The sequence below is a fragment of the Suncus etruscus genome, chromosome 1, assembly GCF_024139225.1.
Source record: "Suncus etruscus isolate mSunEtr1 chromosome 1, mSunEtr1.pri.cur, whole genome shotgun sequence".
Lineage (NCBI taxonomy): Eukaryota > Metazoa > Chordata > Mammalia > Eulipotyphla > Soricidae > Suncus > Suncus etruscus.
In genome coordinates, this window is record NC_064848.1 from 123603161 (window position 1) to 123622805 (window position 19645).

Sequence of the window (19645 nt, forward strand, 5' to 3'; positions counted from 1 at the left end):
AGAACACGAGGCTGAATCCCAGTGGCACCGCCCCCAGCTGCCCGCCAGGAGTTCGAGGCCTCCTCAATCCGGATGTGATGAAAAGGAGCCACTGTGGGAGAAGTGTTTTGGGAGTGAGTGAAGGAGAGGTGGCGGGGGACAGGGGCCTGGGGGGGGGTGGGGTGGGTGGTGTTCCTGCTGCTGGGGAACTGGCCCGAGTGAGCTGGCTGGAAAGAGGGGGCGGAGAGCGCACAGTCAGAGCCGCCGCAGCGTCCTTGCAGCCACGGTGGTGGAGTCTGGGCTGAACCCTGGGGAGGCGGCTGGGACGTGCCGGGGCTGCCATCAAGGCCACCGGGGCGAGATGCAGCTGCTGGAGCCTCTCTAACTTTTGGGGGGCAGCAGCAGAGTCTGGGGGCAGGGGTTGGAGGGAATGCCCAGGTAGGTGATCTCCTGGGGTTTTGCACCCTTATTCTGGATCCCTTCTCCAAACCCCCTTTTCCAGCCCTCCCGCTACCGACCCCTAGTTGCTGAGACCGTGCGCTAGTGCCTTGCCTTGCCTTGCCTTGCCTTGCCTTGCCGCTGACAGTTTGCTTCGCCCGTTTCAAATCAAAACTTCCCCGGGGTGGGGTTTGCTCCGGGGAGGGAAGCGGAGGAGGAGGGACCGTCCTGCCGGGGTTGGTGGTGTGCTCGTCTCTAAAAACACTTTTTTTTTCTTTTCCGCCAGAAGCCGTCGGTTCCCTGCACCCCGCATTTAGCAGCCTGTCGCACGTCCGTCCGTCCCGCGGGGCAGCTGAGCTTGGCGGCCAGCGGCGAGCGCGCGGACGTGCTCCGGGGCGGCCCATGTCCAGCGCGGGCGAAGCGGCTGCTCCCGGGCCGGCGGCCGGCGGCCGGCTGGGGGCTCCGGCCCTGGGTGAGTGAGTGAGTGAGTGAGTGCGTGAGTGCGCTTGCAAGCTGCAAGCTTGGGTGGTGGGAGTGGTGGTGGTGGGGGACTGGTGGCATTTTAAGACGCATTCAGCATTCGGGGGACTGCGGGGGAGGCTGGAGGGTTGGTCCTCCACGACGGATTCCCGGCCTCGGCGGCACAGTGAACTTTTGCATAGTTAGCATTACTCTAGCGAGTTCTCCAGGATTCCTGTCCTGGATCAACAACAGGATAAAGAGGGCGGGAGCCCTGCGTCCCTCCACTCCCCCTTCCTTTGGACGGCGGAGACAGGATGGCCAGCTTGCTTCCTAAGCATTTTGGGGGGTTGATTGGGGGGCTCTGAAATTCAGAAGTGGGGAATTCAAAAGGAGTCTGTTGTCTCCAGTGTTCCTTTAGCAAGTTGCTGATGCTCCCCGGATGAGAACTTGGCCCTTTTCTTTTTCTGTCGCTTGAGCGCTTTCTTGCAACCTACCCAGTGGTAGAATCCAGGTTTTTTGAGACCAACCGTTTTTGGAATGGTTCAGACATGCGTTTTCAATAACAGTTTTGTTTTGAAACAAAAAGAGATGACCCCCAAACCCAAACATGCTTTAGAAAACAAAACAAAACAAAACACTTTTCAAGAATGAATGAGCTCCTTGTGTTCTTCCAAGGTGTAAACACACACAGCCAATAAAGAAAAAGCTCTTGTTTTTGAGAGACTTCTTATTCTCCACAAGGTTATAAACAAGTCAGACAATGCCTTTCTTCTCCAACCATGTTTGGTTTTCACTGGTTTCAGGGATCCAGGACTTACTCTTCCTAAGTGTTGTCGCTTTTATAAAGTTCTGTGACTGGTGAAAAAGGGAATAATTTTCCAAGGGCTCAGAAACTTTGGTTTCTAGTCTTGACTGTAAGCATATCTTGCTTACAGCGATTACTGGTATTTACGAAGTCTTTTTATTTCTTTACATAAAGGTATTGACTTTGGGGATTCTTTTTAAGGCTGTTTGACAAAGTGGGAAAACAAGTTAACACCATGGTCTACAAATATAAACTGCAGAGCACATCCCTGGTTAAATGAAAAGGTCCTGGCCTCCAGGGCTGTTAAACTAAGTTACGGTTATTATTGTTTATTGCCTTAGAATAGTGACTCATTTTCTAAACAGAGATCACAAACGATAAACAATTCCCCCTCTACTCAAGCATTTCATGTTTTGCACCAAGTTTTGTCCACACTGTCTTTTTCCTGTTACTAGACATGCCCTCACTAGTCAAGTGGATGGGCTTTATATGCCACAATTGTGCATCAAAATTCAAAAATCATTGTTTTGGACTTAATGTTTATGTCATAAATCAATGTAGATCACAACAGAAAAAAAAAGACTTTGGAAAGAGTTGTTGTTTATAGGATATACAATAATAGTATACATTTCAAAGGAAACTCACTACTAGAACTGGTGGTGTTCTTTGGCAGACATGTGAGTTGCAGAGCTACAAGGTTTCATGTGACATGAGTTTTATAACACTGGACATCTGTGAATGCCTCAAAAAGAACCAAAAATTATGGTCTTGGGGCCAGAGAGATAGTACAGTGGGTAGAGCATTTGCTTTGCACATGCTGACCCCTAGTTTGATTCCTGGCATCAAAGTTGTCTCCCGATCATGCCAGGAGTAATTTCTGAATGCAGAGCCAGGAGTAACCCCTAAGAACTGCCTCATGCTTAGGAGATGTGCCCCCTCTCCCCAAGAAAAATGGTTTTGACATAGACTTGTCAGTATGAGAATTATTTTAGGTTGTATTATTATACCTGAAAATTGACTTGGTTTCAATAATGTGATGCCATATTGTTTTTCTATTACATATTTTTCTAAAAACACTCAGACTTGTTAAAATACTCTGTCACAAAATAGGCAGGTTTCATAAGGCAACATTTATGCACATATACATGGGTACACATATACATCTATATATGAGTGTATATGTATCTATATATGAGTGTATATGTATGAATAGCCTGGAGTAGACAGAGAATATATCTCAAGAGATAGTAGATTCCCATGTTTCTTTTGGCTTCTGAGTGAAGTCATCAGTGAAGGTTTGCCTGCCCCCATTCTATCATAAGATTTTCTTCAAGATTTGTTTTCTTAATTTTCCTGTCTCTGGATTCTTTGTCATCATTTTAAAAGAATGCCTTGCAAGTTGTTGATCCAGGACCTAAGGTGGTTGGTTCGAATCCAGGTATCCCATATGGTCCCCCGTGCCTGCCTACCAGGAGCTATTTCTGAGCAGACAGCCAGGAGTAACCCCTGAGCACCGCTGGGTGTGACCCAAAACCAAAAAAAAAAAAAAAAAAAAAAAGAATGTCGTATGTGATAGTATATTGCTCCTGAGTTAATTGATTCTTAGATATTAAAGTGAGGAAAAGTGCAGTATTTAGAGGAGTTAATAGAGATAAATATTTTCACGAAGAGGAAGAAAAAGGACAAAGCTAAACATGTATAGATGTACAATAAAACATTTACTATAACCTCAACATATTTATGATGTAATGCTACTGTTGACCAAAGCCATGAAACCGTAAACTTGGAAACAACTCTAAGCAAGTTCTAGTATGAAATGCCTATTATCCCCAGAATTCTTTCCTACTTACCTTTAGGTAGATAGTTCAAAACTATATTCTATTTACTAGTGGTCAATGTTATGAAGCATTATGAGTATATAACACTCTTTAAAACTTCCACCCATTTGTTGTGATTTAACAAACAAAATCCTGCTGCTCTGAAAGTATAAACAAGCTTTTTAGGACCAGAGGGTAGGAAGTTTGCTTCTCCTAGAGTACATTCCTTTCTTAGAGCATGTATGGTCCCCCAAGCCTTAGAAGAAGTAATCCCCTCCCCACAATTCACCCAATCCTGTGGGTGAATCAGAATCACCCAGGAGTGATCAATATCATCAAGAGTAAATCACTTTGGGGTGACCCTAAAACAAAAGAAAACAAACTAAAAAACTATTGGGCTGGAGAGAAAATACAGGGTTAAGATATATTCATACATGAAGCAAACCCATGTTTTATATGGTCCCCTGAGTACCGGCATTGGTGGTTTCTAAGCACAAAGTCTTGAGCACCAGTGGATGTGGCCAAAACAAAACCAAAAAAAAACTATTTTATTGAGAATTATTATGTCTGGCCATAACTCATATGCTCATAGCAGTATAGATGGTAAAAGGTAAAAAGCAAAGGAGATTGGGAATTGATGATGGGCCAGGTTCAAGATAGTATTTTTTACCTCTAGTTTATTGTTGCAAATTTGATTAACATTTTCAAATATTTTAGAAGAAACTGAAAAAAATTTTTTTGTTTTGTTTTGTTTTGTTTTTGAGCCACACCCAGTGACACTCAGGAGTTACTCCTGCCTATATGCTCAGAAATCACTACTGGCTTGGAAGACCATATGGGACACCAGGGGTATCAAACCAATGTCCATCCTAGGTTAGCGTGTGCAAGCCAAACACCCTACCACTTGCGCCACCACTCCAGCCCCAGATATTGAAAAGTTTTAACATAATTTTATGTGTTTCTTTTCCTTTTGAAATGTTTCCAAATAATTAAATACAATTTTTGTTCAGGTCAAACAAAATAGCTATACTTTCAGGCTTGAAATAAATGTTGTAACTGGTTGGCAATCTCTGTCACAGAAACCAGAAAGTGGATATGATTCTAAACTATTTCCCTGTTTATGACTAATTTTTGAAAGATTGACTTTTTTTTGTTTCTTCTGCTAAGTGCCTGTGTAATTATCTTTAGAGGTAAAGGCAAATTTGAGCTATTTGTTGTTGTTGTTGTTGTTGTTGTTGTTGTTTAGGGGCCATAGGTGCATGCATTCAGAACTTACCCCTGGCTATATACTCAGGGGCTACTCTTAGTGGGCTCTGAAGGGTATATAGCAGTCTAGGGATTTGCCAAGTGCAAGACAAGTGCCTTACTTACTGTAGTGTCTCCAGTCTATTTTTAAGGAAATAGAGCTAATGGTCATGTTTTCTTTTCTTATTTTTTAATATAGTATCATAAAAGTCATTATGTTTTTAAATAACATTGGAAATTTAGGTAGTTACTTTGTTGTACCACTGTTACTAGAATTCATCTAGACAAAAGAGCCTTTTTATTAAGTGATTCATTTAAAAATTAGTACATGCCACTAGTAGAACTTTGAGAAATAGCTTAGTCAAATGGATGCACTTTTTAGGATGTCTAAAAAATGTGAGGGGCTTGCATAAATAAAATCTCATACAATTAATAGAAAGGAGGGTGGGAGCTCAGATTGTCAAATTCATGTTTTGAGAAATGCGGTTTAAGTAGAAAATCAATAGGACTCTTTCAGGCTTTGGATAGTATATTACTTGAAACTGTTCCTGTTTCTCTCTCTCACCCTCCCACCCTTCCCCATTGCATTTGCCAAGATATAGACAGTTGGACTGTGAGTGCTGGAATGTACTTTAATGTGATAATGTGTGATTTAATGCACTCTTCTCTCTTGGGAGAGTCCTTTGAGACTATTAGGCAGACTTTTCATAGCAGGATGCAAAATGCCAGTGAAGTTAATTAAAAATAATTTAAAATAGAAGCTGGGGAGAAAATCTTCATGGCGAAATTATAAACGAAGAGCTTTGACTTAGAAACTTAGCTGAATTGTCAGGAGTTTATAATGGCTAAGGTATTTTCTTTTATGGGCTATGTGTTTATTTCATTAATACAGTATATGTATATAATAACATATGTGTCTACTTTTATCATATTTTATTCTTTTGATGAAGTCTAACATTTCTCAAAGTGTGTTGTGCTTGGGCAACTTCTGTTTCTTACCAGAGATCTATTGAGGGTTTTTGGTCCACCCCAAGAGAGATTTGACACTGTCTAAAAGCATATTTGATGGTCTTAACAGAGGGGGTTGGTGCATCTGACAATGAAGGGGTAGGACAGCCCCCCAGGATTAAGAAATGCCAGGCCCAGATTGTCAGTAGTGATGTGTTGGGGACACTCAGGTCTTCAGATAGCTGGCATTTGTGACTCTAGATCATTAAAATAAAGGACTCTCTGGATTTAAAAGTTAACAACCTGCATTTTATTTTATTTATTTGCTTGTTTATTTATTTATTTATTTATTTATTTTTGGTTTTGGGTCACACTCGGTGGCACTCAGGTGTTACTCCAGGTTTTGTGCTTACAAATTGCTCCTGGCAGGCCTGGGGGATCATATGGGATGCTGGAATTTGAACCACCAATCTCCTGAATCGCCTGCGTGCAAGGCAACTACCCTACTGCTGTGCTATCTCTCTGTCCCTAGAACTTGCATTTTAAAAAAATCTGATATACTGGGAATCTTACTGGGAATCAGTGTTTTAGAGATTATTATCTAAAAGATATATTTTACTGCTACGCTTAAATGATTTATTACCTTTTTTGAAGAGAAAATCTAAAAAAAAAGTTTAAAAATGTTCCCCTTTCGGTCTGAGAGCTTTCAGACAAAACTTTATGTCTATTCAATATGAATTCTGACCTCAGAATGCTTTTTGGGACATCTCATAAGCAGTGTTCAAAGCATCAGAGAGCCACTTCTGTTAGTACTAGGTCCAACTCTGGAGTGCTTCTGTCTGGCAATGTTGGGGCTACCAGGACTATACCATGTGGCATTTGGAAAGCCAAATAGTGAAAAGCATGGAACCATGTAGAGCAAGGCATAGAACACAGCAAGGGAGGTGCTCCAACACTTTGGCCTTCCCCTGGCCCTATCCTTAATATTTATCATAAAATCTAATTAGTAAAAATAAATAATAGTTTTTTTTTTATCATAAAAGAGAGTTCCTTTTTAAAATTGTATTTATGGAGAGATAGTACAGGTGGTAAGACTTGTACTCTGCCAGCCCCAGTTCTGTTCTAGCATTTCAAAAGGTGCCTTGATTGCTGCAAAGACAGATCCCTAAGTATGGAGCCAGGAAATAAAAAAAAAATACATGAATTCTGCCAGGTGCAATCCAGACTACCTTCTAAAATTGCATATCAAGGTACAGATTTTGGTCAATATTACAAAATGCAAACATAATAGTTAAAAAATTAAGAAAGAGTAAGCAAATATGTATTTACATACTTCTATAAATCTCAGTAGATATTCTTGACCTGTCTTCTGAAAGTTCTGTTTGGAGATGAACATTTAGTATAATAAGAAAAGACATAGTAAAAATGCCATTAATTTGCGAATGAATTGCATTTGTAAATTGTACTTTGGAACCTAGATTATAATATCTCCCAGAAACTGGTACCTTTTATTTAATTTTATAATTAATTTCCAAAGATTGTTGGGCTTTTGTTATATTGAATATACTTACAAAGATAAATCATAGAGAACATACTTTTATAACATTGGTATCCAAATATTAATAATCAAGAACAAAATTAAGTCAAATAGAATCTTATTGAGAAAGAACAGGTTTAGCCAGAACACCAAGAAATTTGTCTAGATTTGGAAGAAAATTTGAGGGCATTTTCAAGTACATTCGAACATGCAGGCCTATTTATGTGACTAAGGAAACTAATAATTATTTTGTAATTTTAGATATAGAAATGGAAGGCTTATCAGCTGGACATGTTCATTTTTCCTGGATAAGAAAAAGAAGAAAATAAGTAAAGAGAACAGAGTAATTTGGGAGAAAAACAGGAGACAGAAGAAATAATTAAGAAGCAAAATTTTGGGGAAGGTTTAAGTATATATGTTTAAGAAAGCCTTTAGAGAGGTTGAACTGTCTGGTCTGAAAAAAACAACAACAACTACTTAGTTACGTTATGAGCTGAGGTGATCCTACTCTTTGTACATCTCTGGCTGGTCCTGCCTCACAATGTTTATTTCTGTCTTACTTGGATGTTGTATAAATATTCTTTCTCTCCTTCCCACTTACCCCTACAGGTATATTGAACCTTGCTAAAATAGGATAGGTATAGAGAATTCTATTGATGAATGAAATTGGAGGCTTTAAAAGAGGATAGAGGTAAACAGAAACTTTTAATACTGGACTTACAAGAAAGAGTGACTTCTAGATGTTCTCATAGAGGTACAAGAAAATATAATCATAGGACTGTAGGGGAGACTTGACTGGCTTTTTAAGGAAAACCTTATTAAGGAAACTTTTATGGGGGTGTGCAAACCTGGCAATGCTCATGGCGTTGCTTAGTGATTTCTCTGATAGGACTTGGGGTCAGCTGCAGGCAAGGCAAGCACCTTGCCTCCTTTATTATTTCTCTGGCTCCTCAAGAGAAATTTTTGATTTTAGTTGGAGCAAGAAGCATAGTTCTAGAACTGAAGTTTAGAGATGAATGATAAATCATCCATCAATTGGGGCAGGAGGGGACGTTATTAAAGAATATTGAGTATTTTACTAATTACTAGACCAGTTCTCTACTTCTTAGTGAATTAGTTAGTGAAAGATTTAACGTTCTGTAATTGAATTACATTACAGGAAATATGTAAGAGTAGAAAATAAGGCTAAAGTCATTTTGAGGAAGGCTATGATTTGCTTGCTGAGTATTTTGTATATCCTGTAGATAGAGTTCTCACTGAATGCCATTGAGAAGGGAAAGAAAAGGTCAGGAACTAACTGGTGAGTTTAGAAAACTGGTGGCAGTTCAGAGGTTGACTTTGGAGGTTTGGTGCAATGGTTACAATGGTGAAGCATTGATGAATGGGAGGACTCTTTTACTGATGAATGAGAGAACCTAGAGCAGTGCAGTATGAGTAAAATTAAGAATTATTTAAGATATATAGCGAAAGTAGGATGGATTTCTACCCATATATGAAAACCTCTTTAGGGCGATGGCTTTTTACTTAAACTTCTTTGAATATCTTTTTTTTTGTTTTTTGTTTTTTGTTTTTTGATTTTTTGTTTTTGGGCCACACCCGGCAGTGCTCAGGGGTTACTCCTGGCTGTCTGCTCAGAAACAGCTCCTGGCAGGCATGGGGGACCATATGGGACACCGGGATTCGAACCAACCACCTTTGGTCCTGGGTCAGCTGCTTGCAAGGCAAACACCGCTGTGCTATCTCTCCGGGCCCTTCTTTGAATATCTTAAAGTTCAAATAGTCTCCAAATTTTGAGAAAAATTATTATAACAAATATATGATGTATGAAATATAAAATATTTGAGATGGTTGGAAAGTAGAAATCTAAGGTAATTATTTGGTTTTCTTCTTAAGTTGAATAAAACCATAAGTGAATCTATTAAGCCTGTATGTTAAAATTTCCAGGGAACTTGTACTACCTGTACTAGCCATTGACCACTGAAAAATAATTTATAATCATCAGAGCTTGAAGATGATACTCACATCCTTAAAATTCTCTACCAACTGCTAAGTGGGCATGAGAGTGAAAGAATTGTCACCAAATTTGGAAAGTGAAGGGAGAACAAGGAAAAGAAAATGAGAGTTAATAAATTTGTTTAAAAATTGTACGTTTGGTAATCATGGAAAATAAGAAGATTTGATATCTGTTAAAGCAGAAGTAAGTGTAGTGTTTTTTTTTTTACTGCTTCTTTGTTTTTTTTAAAGGGTTGGATTTTGGGTCTGGTCACAATTCACTAATTGTAAAGTAAGTCAAATAAGAAGAGATAGACGATGAAAGGCCATAAAGTAAGGTAGTAGAATGGTAAAGGTGTTTATAATTGAAAGGGTAAAATTTAGAGAAGGATTGTTAAGAGACCAGTCTCAGGAAAACTGGGAATTTTTCTTTGAAATGCAGATAGAAGAACAGGATGGGTGAAAATTTAGAGAAAATTTGATATGCAAAGTGATAGTTAAAAGACCTGAGTCTAAGAGGATTAAACGAAAACTTTTTCTGGGAAAAGGTGGGCCTGGGAGGATTCAAGAAATGTAAGATGTGTAGAAAATATTTGGAAGAATGAAGAATTCAAGAGGGAGTCGGTCTACTGTAGACAAAGGACTGCTCAGTCTTACTGAGGACTTAACTAAGAATGAATGGCATGAATTCATAGTGGACATACAGCATGGCTGATTGTCTTTATCAGCATGGATATCCTGGAGTTTGTGAATAGAAACAGAGTTTTGTAGTTAGCAGAGGCTTGGAAGCTGATAGTGTGGAAGCAGTGGGGGTGAAAAGGGAGGAACATCTTGCCAGATGTGGGCTGTGTGTGTCTTTTACTAACTGATCTTGTGTTACAGACTGACAGTAGTGTACTTGGCAACATAAGAATCTGGCCAGCAAAAAGCCATGCTCATTGGCTCTGCTTGTTAGTTCACATCCATGGATTTGTATGTATGTGTATATATTATATATAAATCTCTGGATTTATATATGTGTATATATTATGTATAAATCATGGATTTAAATTAATATCAATATATTAATACAATTATAATATACTCATATAATTATAATTAATATATCATTGATATTAATGTATTAATATTTATATCTTAATATACATATGTTTGATTGAATAACCTTTTAACAGCTCCTGGGAAAACTGGAATTTTGGGTGTGTGAAGTGAATTTCCTGTTTCTTTGAACCTTATTTCCTGGACCTCGTTGAGGTGATTTCATGGAAAGGTGTTATAACAGATTGTGGTGTTTTAATTAGTATTTATTTTCATAATAATAAAAGATCTAGGGAAAATAAAGAAACATAAATTGAGATCATATAAAGTCATGCTTTTGCCAATAGAAAATTACAACCACCCAACAAAAAGGGAAACTTTTCCATTTAGTCAAATTATGTTTTAGATAAATGTAATTTGTATATAAGCATGGAGGTGATTTTTATAATTTAATTTTTTTCGTGCTAAATCCTATTTTCTTTAATTTGTATTGTGAACAAAGTGAATTACGAGTCTTTCACAGTAATATTTAGGGTACATAGTGACAATGAATCAGGGTCATTCCCACCACCAGCATTGTCTTCCCTCCTCCTCTGTTCCCGGCATGCATCCTATATCTTTCTCCTTTGCCCGCTGGACTGTATAATTCAAATTTAAGATATATACTCACTTTTCATTCAGGGAAGGTTGCTCCTGCTCTGGTTAGTTTCTAGGTATTTAGATAGTGTGAGTTTAGTGATTCACTGGAGCAGTTAAAAGACTCTGTAGTACTTACTTCCTGTAGTAGTAATCAGTTGTATTTATATACCTATTATTTAAATACTCCTACTTCCCTCTTTCCCTCATCCTTTCTTCATCGTCTAAACACTAACACTTTACAGAAGTTACTTCAACTTTTCAATCTGTTATATTTTATATCTTTGTACATATCCAGTGAAAAGCTTTTAACTTTAAGTTGTGAAATAATCTATGTAATAGATTCTAATTAATTTTTTTTCTAGGACCGCCTTTTGTTTAAAACATTTTTTATTGTGACCAATGTGAATTCCAAGACTTTCATAGTTATATTTAAGGTACATGGTGCCAGTGAATTTGAGCCATTCCCACCACAATCGATTCAAATTCTGATCAGCCGTCACTAAATAGGAACTGTAGAAAAGTTTTTTAGTGTAGTTTTGTTGGTGGTTTATTTTTACAGTCAACTTCTGTTTTCAGTTTCACACCCACGTGATCTGAGGTAGGATGATTCAGATCCATGTGATTTTTATGCTTGATTTTTCAATAACTTCAGGATAAAGTCTTAAATTTATTTTCATTCAGGTACATGTATTTGTTGATCTGTTTCCCTGCCAGTATTTTAATAGTAGGAGCAATTTTGTATTACTTCTATGTAAAAATCTGTTAAGATTAAAAATGTATACTAGTTAGTTTTCTCATAAATAATTTGTAAACTAGACAAGGTAAAGGGTGAGATCTATGTATTAAACTAAATTGCAATTTCTTGTGTAAATATATCAATGAAAGATTATTATTAGAAACGTGTAATAGATTATTTTATGTTTAGTTGGCAGTTGATAGCTACAGTTTTGGGGGAAATGTGTAAAGGTTTAGAAAGAAACTCAAGGTGACAAGTATTCAGTTTTTTCCAGATTTGGTTGCTAATAATGCCAGCTGAAATGTACCCAGTGTACATGTCATTTTGATTTGGATTTTGTACCATTTTAACACTAAAAATAAGGTAATTTGTGGTTGAGCAGGTGGTGGATTATCTGAAACAAGCGGCAGAGTCCAGAAAACCAGCTTCCTTTCTTACTTTTTCTATCTCCAGATAGAATCCTGCTCTTTTGTGGTTGATCAGTCTGATCTTTTGGGTCTGTTTGTAAATGTAGACCTACTCTCTTTGTATATCTTTTATTACCCAAGCAATCTGCTGGATCTTTAGTAATATTTTTTAGTTTTACTCTTCATTAAAAGCATAGGAATTTACAGTATAGTATTAGGGTATAGTACAGGGGCTAGAGTAATAGCATATTGGGTAGGGTGGTTTGCCTTGCACTCGGCAATATGGATTTAATGCCTGTCATCCCATACTCTTCCCCAAACCTACCAGGAGTGATTTTTTTGTTTTTGTTTTTGGACCATACCCTGTGATACTCAGGGGTTACTCCAGCCTCTAGTCTCAGAAATCGCTCCTGGCTTGGGAGACCATATGGGACACTGGGATTTGAACCACTGGCAGTCCTGGATCGGCTTCATGCAAAGCAAATGCCCTACTGGTTTGCTATTGCTCTGGCCCCTACCAAGAGTGATTTCTGAGTGCAGAGCCAGTAGTAACCCCTGGCTTCTGGGTGTGGCCCCCAAATCAAACAAAATACCCTTCAAAACCAACCAACAACAACAAATACATAAGTATTAAAATAACTCAGTTTTTATAAATATGTATACTGACAGAGATGACTCAAAAGGAAATGCTCATGCTATGTCTATGAGAGGATTAGGTTTTACTTCTGGCATTGGGTTCCCTGATCCCAAGCATTTCTTGAGGGAACTCCTGAGTACACTGTTGGATGTAGCCCCTGAGGACTTCCAATAATGATACAAAAGCCAACAAAATAGGTGTAATGAATCTAGTTCTAATTTGGGAAACCTTCAAGGCAAGCGTTCATGGTAATACTCAGCTAGCCAGGCTTGAATATTCAGACCTGAGGAATTGGTTTGTTCAGGATCCCTCTAGTTGTGCTCAGGGTAAACCTAGGCCACAAAGGCTCCTTCAGAGCCACATGAGAGTTGCACAAAGGACCTTGTGATGTTTGATGCAATAGGATTCAGGTGTATCGAGCCCTGTTCTGAATTTATTGTTTTTTTTTTCTTACCTTTTAGGTAAAATGTAGTTATGTTAGCATGTTGATAGTAGAATTAATGTTTATGGTCTTGATGTATAATTACCATATCCTTATTTCCTATTAGGAAGGTATTGTGATTGGAGAAGAATAATCAGAGGTACTTGTAGTGGTCATGGAAAAGAAAGCATAGATTTGAGAAACATTGGGAAGTTGTAACTAGTAGGAGAAATTGATTATATTGGGTAGGGCAAATAGCTGGAACATTGTAAGATCACCCCACACGCTATATCTCTACTCCCAGGTGAACAAGTCTGAACTGGGGTCTCACATGAAATAATCCAAACCAAGCTGAGGGTGAAACACGTGTAGATTGGCAGTCTTCTACCTCATATGTAAAACAAGCTGCTTGCCAGAACTGCCATTTTTATTTAGGACAGAGATCACCCTTGCCCGGGTAGGGCAGTAAAGACATCTCAGGCTATCTTGAGCCAGTCCCACCCAGGTTTACAAGTAAGACAATCTCTGTTTTGTGGTAAATCCAGGTTGTAAACAAACACACAAAGGAACCAGGGATGATCTTTGTTTTAGGTAAAATAAGGTGTAACCTAACAGAACATGATCCTGAATCATTTGTCACTGGTGGCTTCTTGATGGCACAAATTTTTTTTTTGGAGAAATAGGCAAGGAATATGAGAAATGCTTAAGCTCTTGAAACTTTAAATCTATAGGCCATTAGGCTTCCATGTGATGTTTGCATTGTCTAGGTAGCCCTGGGTTGGTAGTTGCTAAAGAGATAGGCTGTGCCAGTGAATTATGAGAGGCTCTGGTTTCAGTTTTAGGAGATTTGCTTAAGAGGATAAATTCTCTGAATTCTAATCCATACCTATTATTTTGAAGGCCAAGAAATCAATTTTAGTTGGTTTCTAATTCTCCTATTATCTTATTTGTGGCTTCATGATTCTATGAAATGCATATCAGCATCCTCTCTCATCCATATACTTCGGATATTAGATCCAAATTAGAGCTTTGAGAATTTATACAGATTAAAATCCATCTTCCCATCGCTTCACTTTTGGTTTCTATTGGCTTTCTTTCCTGTAGTTGTGCCAAATAACTCATCCCTTGGCTGGAGAGCTCATGAAAGAAAGTGATCTTGTTAAAATAATCTTGTAGTTGCCAGAGATAATTTTGTAGTGCACAGAAGGAAAGCACTAGCCTTTCATATGGCTAATCCCTGAAAGGTCTTCCAGGAGTAAGCCCTGAACACTGCTGGGTGTGGCTCCCAAAGCAAAAACAAACAACCCCCCATCAAAAAACATCAAACAAGATTTTTTTAATTGAGATACAAGAGAATATTTTATAAAATGTTCACTCATGGGGCCTGAGAGTGTGTTTGCCTTGCAAGCAGCCGATCCAGGACCTAAGGTGGTTGGTTCTAATCCGGGTGTCCCATATGGTCCCTCTTGCCTGCCAGGAGCTATTTCTGAGCAGATAGCCAGGAGTAACCCGGGAGCACCGCCGGGTGTGGCCCGCCTCCCCCCCCCAAAAAAAAGAAAAAAAGAAATGTTCACTCATAACAGTAGTCATACTGAAAGATCAAATATAACTTTTTTTTTTAAAAAAAGGGAAATATAGTAGTATCTTCATTTCCTTTTGTAGTAGGGATAATTAATAGCTCAAGAGTGCTTTGGATTTCAGCAATCATTTCAGAAATTTGTTTATTGTTTTGAATGTGGCCTACCTGGGTTTGATCCTTGAGTGCAAAACCATGCAGGATTAAGCCCTGAACACCCCCAGGGGTTTACTTAACACCATATAATAGCAACAAAAAAATCAACAAAGAAAAGAGTGACTAGAATGTGAAGTCTAAATAACCATTGAACTAGTTGAAAGTATTTAATGCAGAGAACTTTTTGATAGAGAAACATGGGATATTTTCTAGTACAGGAATCTCACATGGAGAGGTTAGATTTTAATTAGAGAGAGCAAAAGGAGATGAGTCAGTGAAAATTACAGGGAAGTAGGTTTGAGTCAGTTGTGAGTGAACAAGTTTGTGAATGATTAAAGATTTCCCAAACTGGAGTAAGCTATCTTCTGAGGTTATTTCCTTATTTTGGGTGTATTCATGCCTATTCTCCGTGGCTTATTTTTGGAGGTGATGGATATTTTTATAAAAATTCATGTTACTTGTTGATCTAAGACACTTCAAAAAAATCTTAACTCCAAATTCCTAAATCTACATATTTGGCTATAGCATGTGTATACTTGTTGAATTAAAGCACACAACTGAACTTGTATCTAAGTAGGCAGGAGTTTACACAGTCTCAGGGATAGTAACTAGTAATTTTTAGGATAAGGAACTATATATAGGTTTAGATGTGGAAGGTGTAAGAGATTTTAGATTACTGAGATAGTGTGTTTTTTTGTTTGTTTGTTTTCGGATCACAGGGGTTAGCTCAGGGGTTACTCCTGGCTAAGCACTCAGAAATTGCCCCTGGCTTGTGGGAACCATATGAGACGCTGGAGATCAAACCAGGGTCCTTCCTTGGCTAGTGCTTGCAAGGCAGACACCTTACCTCTAGCACCACCTCCCCGGCCCCGAGATAGTGTGTTTTTATATGCCCCACCTGTTTGGTATATTTTACTGCAGACCTCCAGAATTTGTTTTTGAGAGGAAAATTGCGAAATTCTTTCCTCTGGTGTCACATTTATTATTTGAACTGTGAGGCTATATTCAAAAAAAAATTTCTTTGTGGTTTTGGGGTCACACTTTGGAGGTTTTCAGGTATTACTCCTGGCTTAGGAATCACTCCTGGCAGTGTTCAGAGACCAATCAAATGGGATGACAGGATTAAATCTTGGTTGCCACATGCAAGGCAGGGACTCCATCTGCTGTGTTTTGCCTTGGGCCCCTGTAGCTACATTTTGTACTGTTTATCTGCACATTCATATTCAGTTTCATATTCGTTTAATTTTAACTCCTCCTTACTGTCTATAAAATACACTTTTTTACCCTATCCCCAAACTACCAGTTTGTGAATTCAATCCAGGTCACCATTTTTATTCTTTTCACTCTAAACCAATATAAACTTCTAAATTTATAAGAGGAATTTAGTGGAATTAAGTTGCTTTAGAATTTGCTCAAGTGCTATTTTAATTTTTTAGAATATTAATAACAATGGGTTAATTAAATTAAGTGTTTGATACCATATACATTTATAATGTATTTATTCAATAACTTATATTTACAAAACTATGAAATTTTATGCATACTCTCATCTGTTCAAAATATGTTGGTTTATTTTTGGGCTGCTCTTTTATGGACAATGAGATTTAATCTGTTTTAGAAAAATTAGAGAAAGCAGGTCAGTTTTGCAACATTTCCTAAAGGTCGTTTTACTTGAAGGTTTTTAATTTTTATTTATTTTTGAGATCAGTAAGAAGTAAATTTCCAGAGCCTCAGATCTTCCGGAGAGCTGCCTTATCTTTCATTTTTCAAAAGGTTACATTTGGGAAACATTTGTCGGTTTCCTCATTGTTTTTAGCCTTTGGGAAGTACAGACCCAGATTTTTCACTTTTCTCCAAAATTTTAGTCTCAGATTACTTGAGATTTCAAAAACCATACTACACAGAGATCACATGAAAAGAATTTGGCATTTGAATGGAAGGAAGAACAAAAATATAATGTATTTTGTACAAAGGAAATAGGAAAATAGATTGTATAATAGAATTTTTTTGTATATTGTATAACAGAATTGTATAATTGTAAAACAGAAATCATAGTATGTAGATAGAATGATCTATAATATTTAACATTAATTATTTTTTAAATTTTATTTTATTTTTTGCTTGATTTGTTTTGGGGTCACACTTGGTGATGCTCAGGGGTTACTCCTCGCTTTGCACTCAGAAATTGCCCTTGGCAGGCTGGGGAATCATATGGTATGCTGGGAACTGAACCGGGTCCCTCCTGGGTCGGCCACATGCAAGGCAAATGCCCAAGGTTGTGCTAACTCTCCGGCCCCTAGCTTCAAAATGTAATTGAAATGAATGAAGCTACCTCTGAAAAGTTCCAATATTTAAGCACAAAGAGGTATTTTATGTACCTTTTATTCTGTTTTTTAAAAAGGTGTATTTTTTGAAAATAAAACAGTTTATTGTAACCAAATTGGAAACAAAAAATAGATTGTTTATTCTATTAACACAGTATTATAATCCCACCTTTTCTCCCAAAAAATTCATGTAGGAGGTGTCCACTCTTCAAAACACAGATTAGAGTAAAATTACTCTCATTTATATTCCAGTTTTCACACTTAAAATTTTTTTAAATTTTATTTTATTGAAACCATTGAGATTTACAAAGTCCTTCATAGTTGAGCTTCAGACATCCAATGAATCAGAAGGTATATTTTATTTATTTATTTATTTATTTATTTTTTTTTTTTAATTTATTTAAACACCTTAATTACATACATGATTGTGTTTGGGTTTCAGTCATGTAAAGAACACCACCCATCACCAGTGCAACATTTCCATCACCAATGTCCCAAGTCTCCCTCCTCCCCACCCAACCCTCGCCTGTACTCTAGACAGGCTCTCCATTTTCCTCATACATTCTCGTTATTAGGACAGTTCAAAATGTAGTTATTTCCCTAACTAAACTCATCACTCTTTGTGGTGAGCTTCCTGAGGTGAGCTGGAACTTCCAGCTCTTTTCTGTTTTGTGTCTGAAAATTATTATTACAAGGGTGTCTTTCATTTTTCTTAAAACCCATAGAGAAGGTATATTTTATACTAATTATGTTTCATGAGGTTTTTATTTTATTTATTTTTTAATAATATTTTTTATTTAAGCACCTTGACTATAGATATAATTGTAGTTGGGTATCTATTATATAATGAACACCTCTTTCACCATTGCAACATTCCCACCACCAAGGCCTCTTATCTCTCATGTCCTCCCCAACCCCCTTAAATTGTATTTTGGTTTGGGAGCCATACCTGATGATGCTCACAGACTATTCCTGGCTCTGCATTCTGGAATTTCTGACTGTACTTGTGGGACTGTATTGGATACCAGAGAAAGATCAAACCCAGCTTTGCTTGTGCAAGAAAAGTGCCCTACAAGTTGCATTATCTCTAACCCATTCATGAAGTTTTTTTTTACAAAAAGATTTCAATCAGTGCAATCATTTATATCACTGTTGTAAATAAATAAAATAGGGCTAACAAGTAGAATATGTTTTTCAAGATTGGTTTGTTCATTTTCACATACATTGCCTGTTTTGGAAACTATTTGAGATGATTTACAAAAGTATGTTAAAATTAAACAGGGTAATTGGAAATATAGCAGCCTAAGTAATCCAAGCCGAGAAAACTAAGAGTGTTTAGATTTAGATTACAGGGTCTGTCCCAGTTATTTTTTCCTGTAAATATGAATTAAAAAAAAAGCTATTAAAGCATAATTCTTATTGCCCATTACAGGATTTTAAAAAAAAGCCAACATAGCTTCTCAGAGGAAGCAAAACTTTATTTTTTGGGGGTGGAAGTGGAAGAGAGGGGAGGACCCCTGATGGTATGTTGGGATTCAAACTGGCTTTGAATCAGCAACTACATGAGAAGCAATCATCTTAACTTTTGAACTATTTCTGTAGTCCTCAAAACATTTTCTTATACTTGGTCTAGTGACAGATTCTCACAGGATTTTTTTTACATAAGAATTAATAGTTACTGTCTTCAAGGGCCTCTCTGTGATAAATTTGAAGCGAGCTTTTATGAAGGTATACTTACTGTAATAGCAATAGCATGTAAGAATTATGTAACAATAGCTTGTTACAAATAGCCTTTTTAAAATTAGTTTTTTATTTATTGAGCTACCATGAGTTACAAAGTTGTTCATGATTGAGTTTCAGTGTTTTACAGTGTTTTCTAGCAACTATCCCTTTACCAATGTTCACTTCCCTTCACCAGCATCTCCCAAGTTTCTTTTCTGATACCCAGCCTGTCTCTGTGACAGACACTTATTTTCCTTTTAGACACTGGTTTGCAGTGCTGTTACTGAAAGGGTATCATACACCTCACTTTACCTCCTTCTAACACCCAGTTCTTGTCCAGAGTGATCACTTCCCACTGTCATTGTAGTGGTCTCTTCTCTGAACTAACCACCCTCTCCCATTGTAGCAAGCTTTCTACTAAGGACCAGCCCTCCTGGCCATTTTCGCTATTGTCCTTAAGTATTATTCGTCTGCATTTTTTTTTCTATCCCGCAAATGAGTGTGATCATTCTCTGTCCTTTTTCCTCTAACTTACCTCACTCAGCATGATACTTTTCAATATCTATCCATGTATGAGCAAATTTCATGACGTAATATTTTTCTAGCAGCTGCATAGTATTCATGCCATTGTGTGTATATAGACCATAACTTTTTCCATTTCTTCTCTTCATGGGCACTTGTGTTGTTTTCAGATTTTGGTTATTGTGAATAGTGCTACTATGAACATAGAAGTACAGATGTCTTTTCTGCATTGAGTTTTGAGGTT

The 19645-nt window shown here is 37.6% G+C and overlaps 1 protein-coding gene across 1 annotated transcript in view; it reads left to right on the forward strand.

Annotated features, from left to right (window-relative positions):
* The first annotated feature begins 819 nt into the window (after positions 1 to 819).
* MDFIC (MyoD family inhibitor domain containing) overlaps positions 820 to 19645 on the forward strand; it is a 94105-nt gene continuing 75279 nt past the window's right edge. The window contains 1 exon segment of the mRNA XM_049778387.1: positions 820 to 889. Within this exon segment, the coding sequence (XP_049634344.1) occupies positions 820 to 889 (70 nt within the window).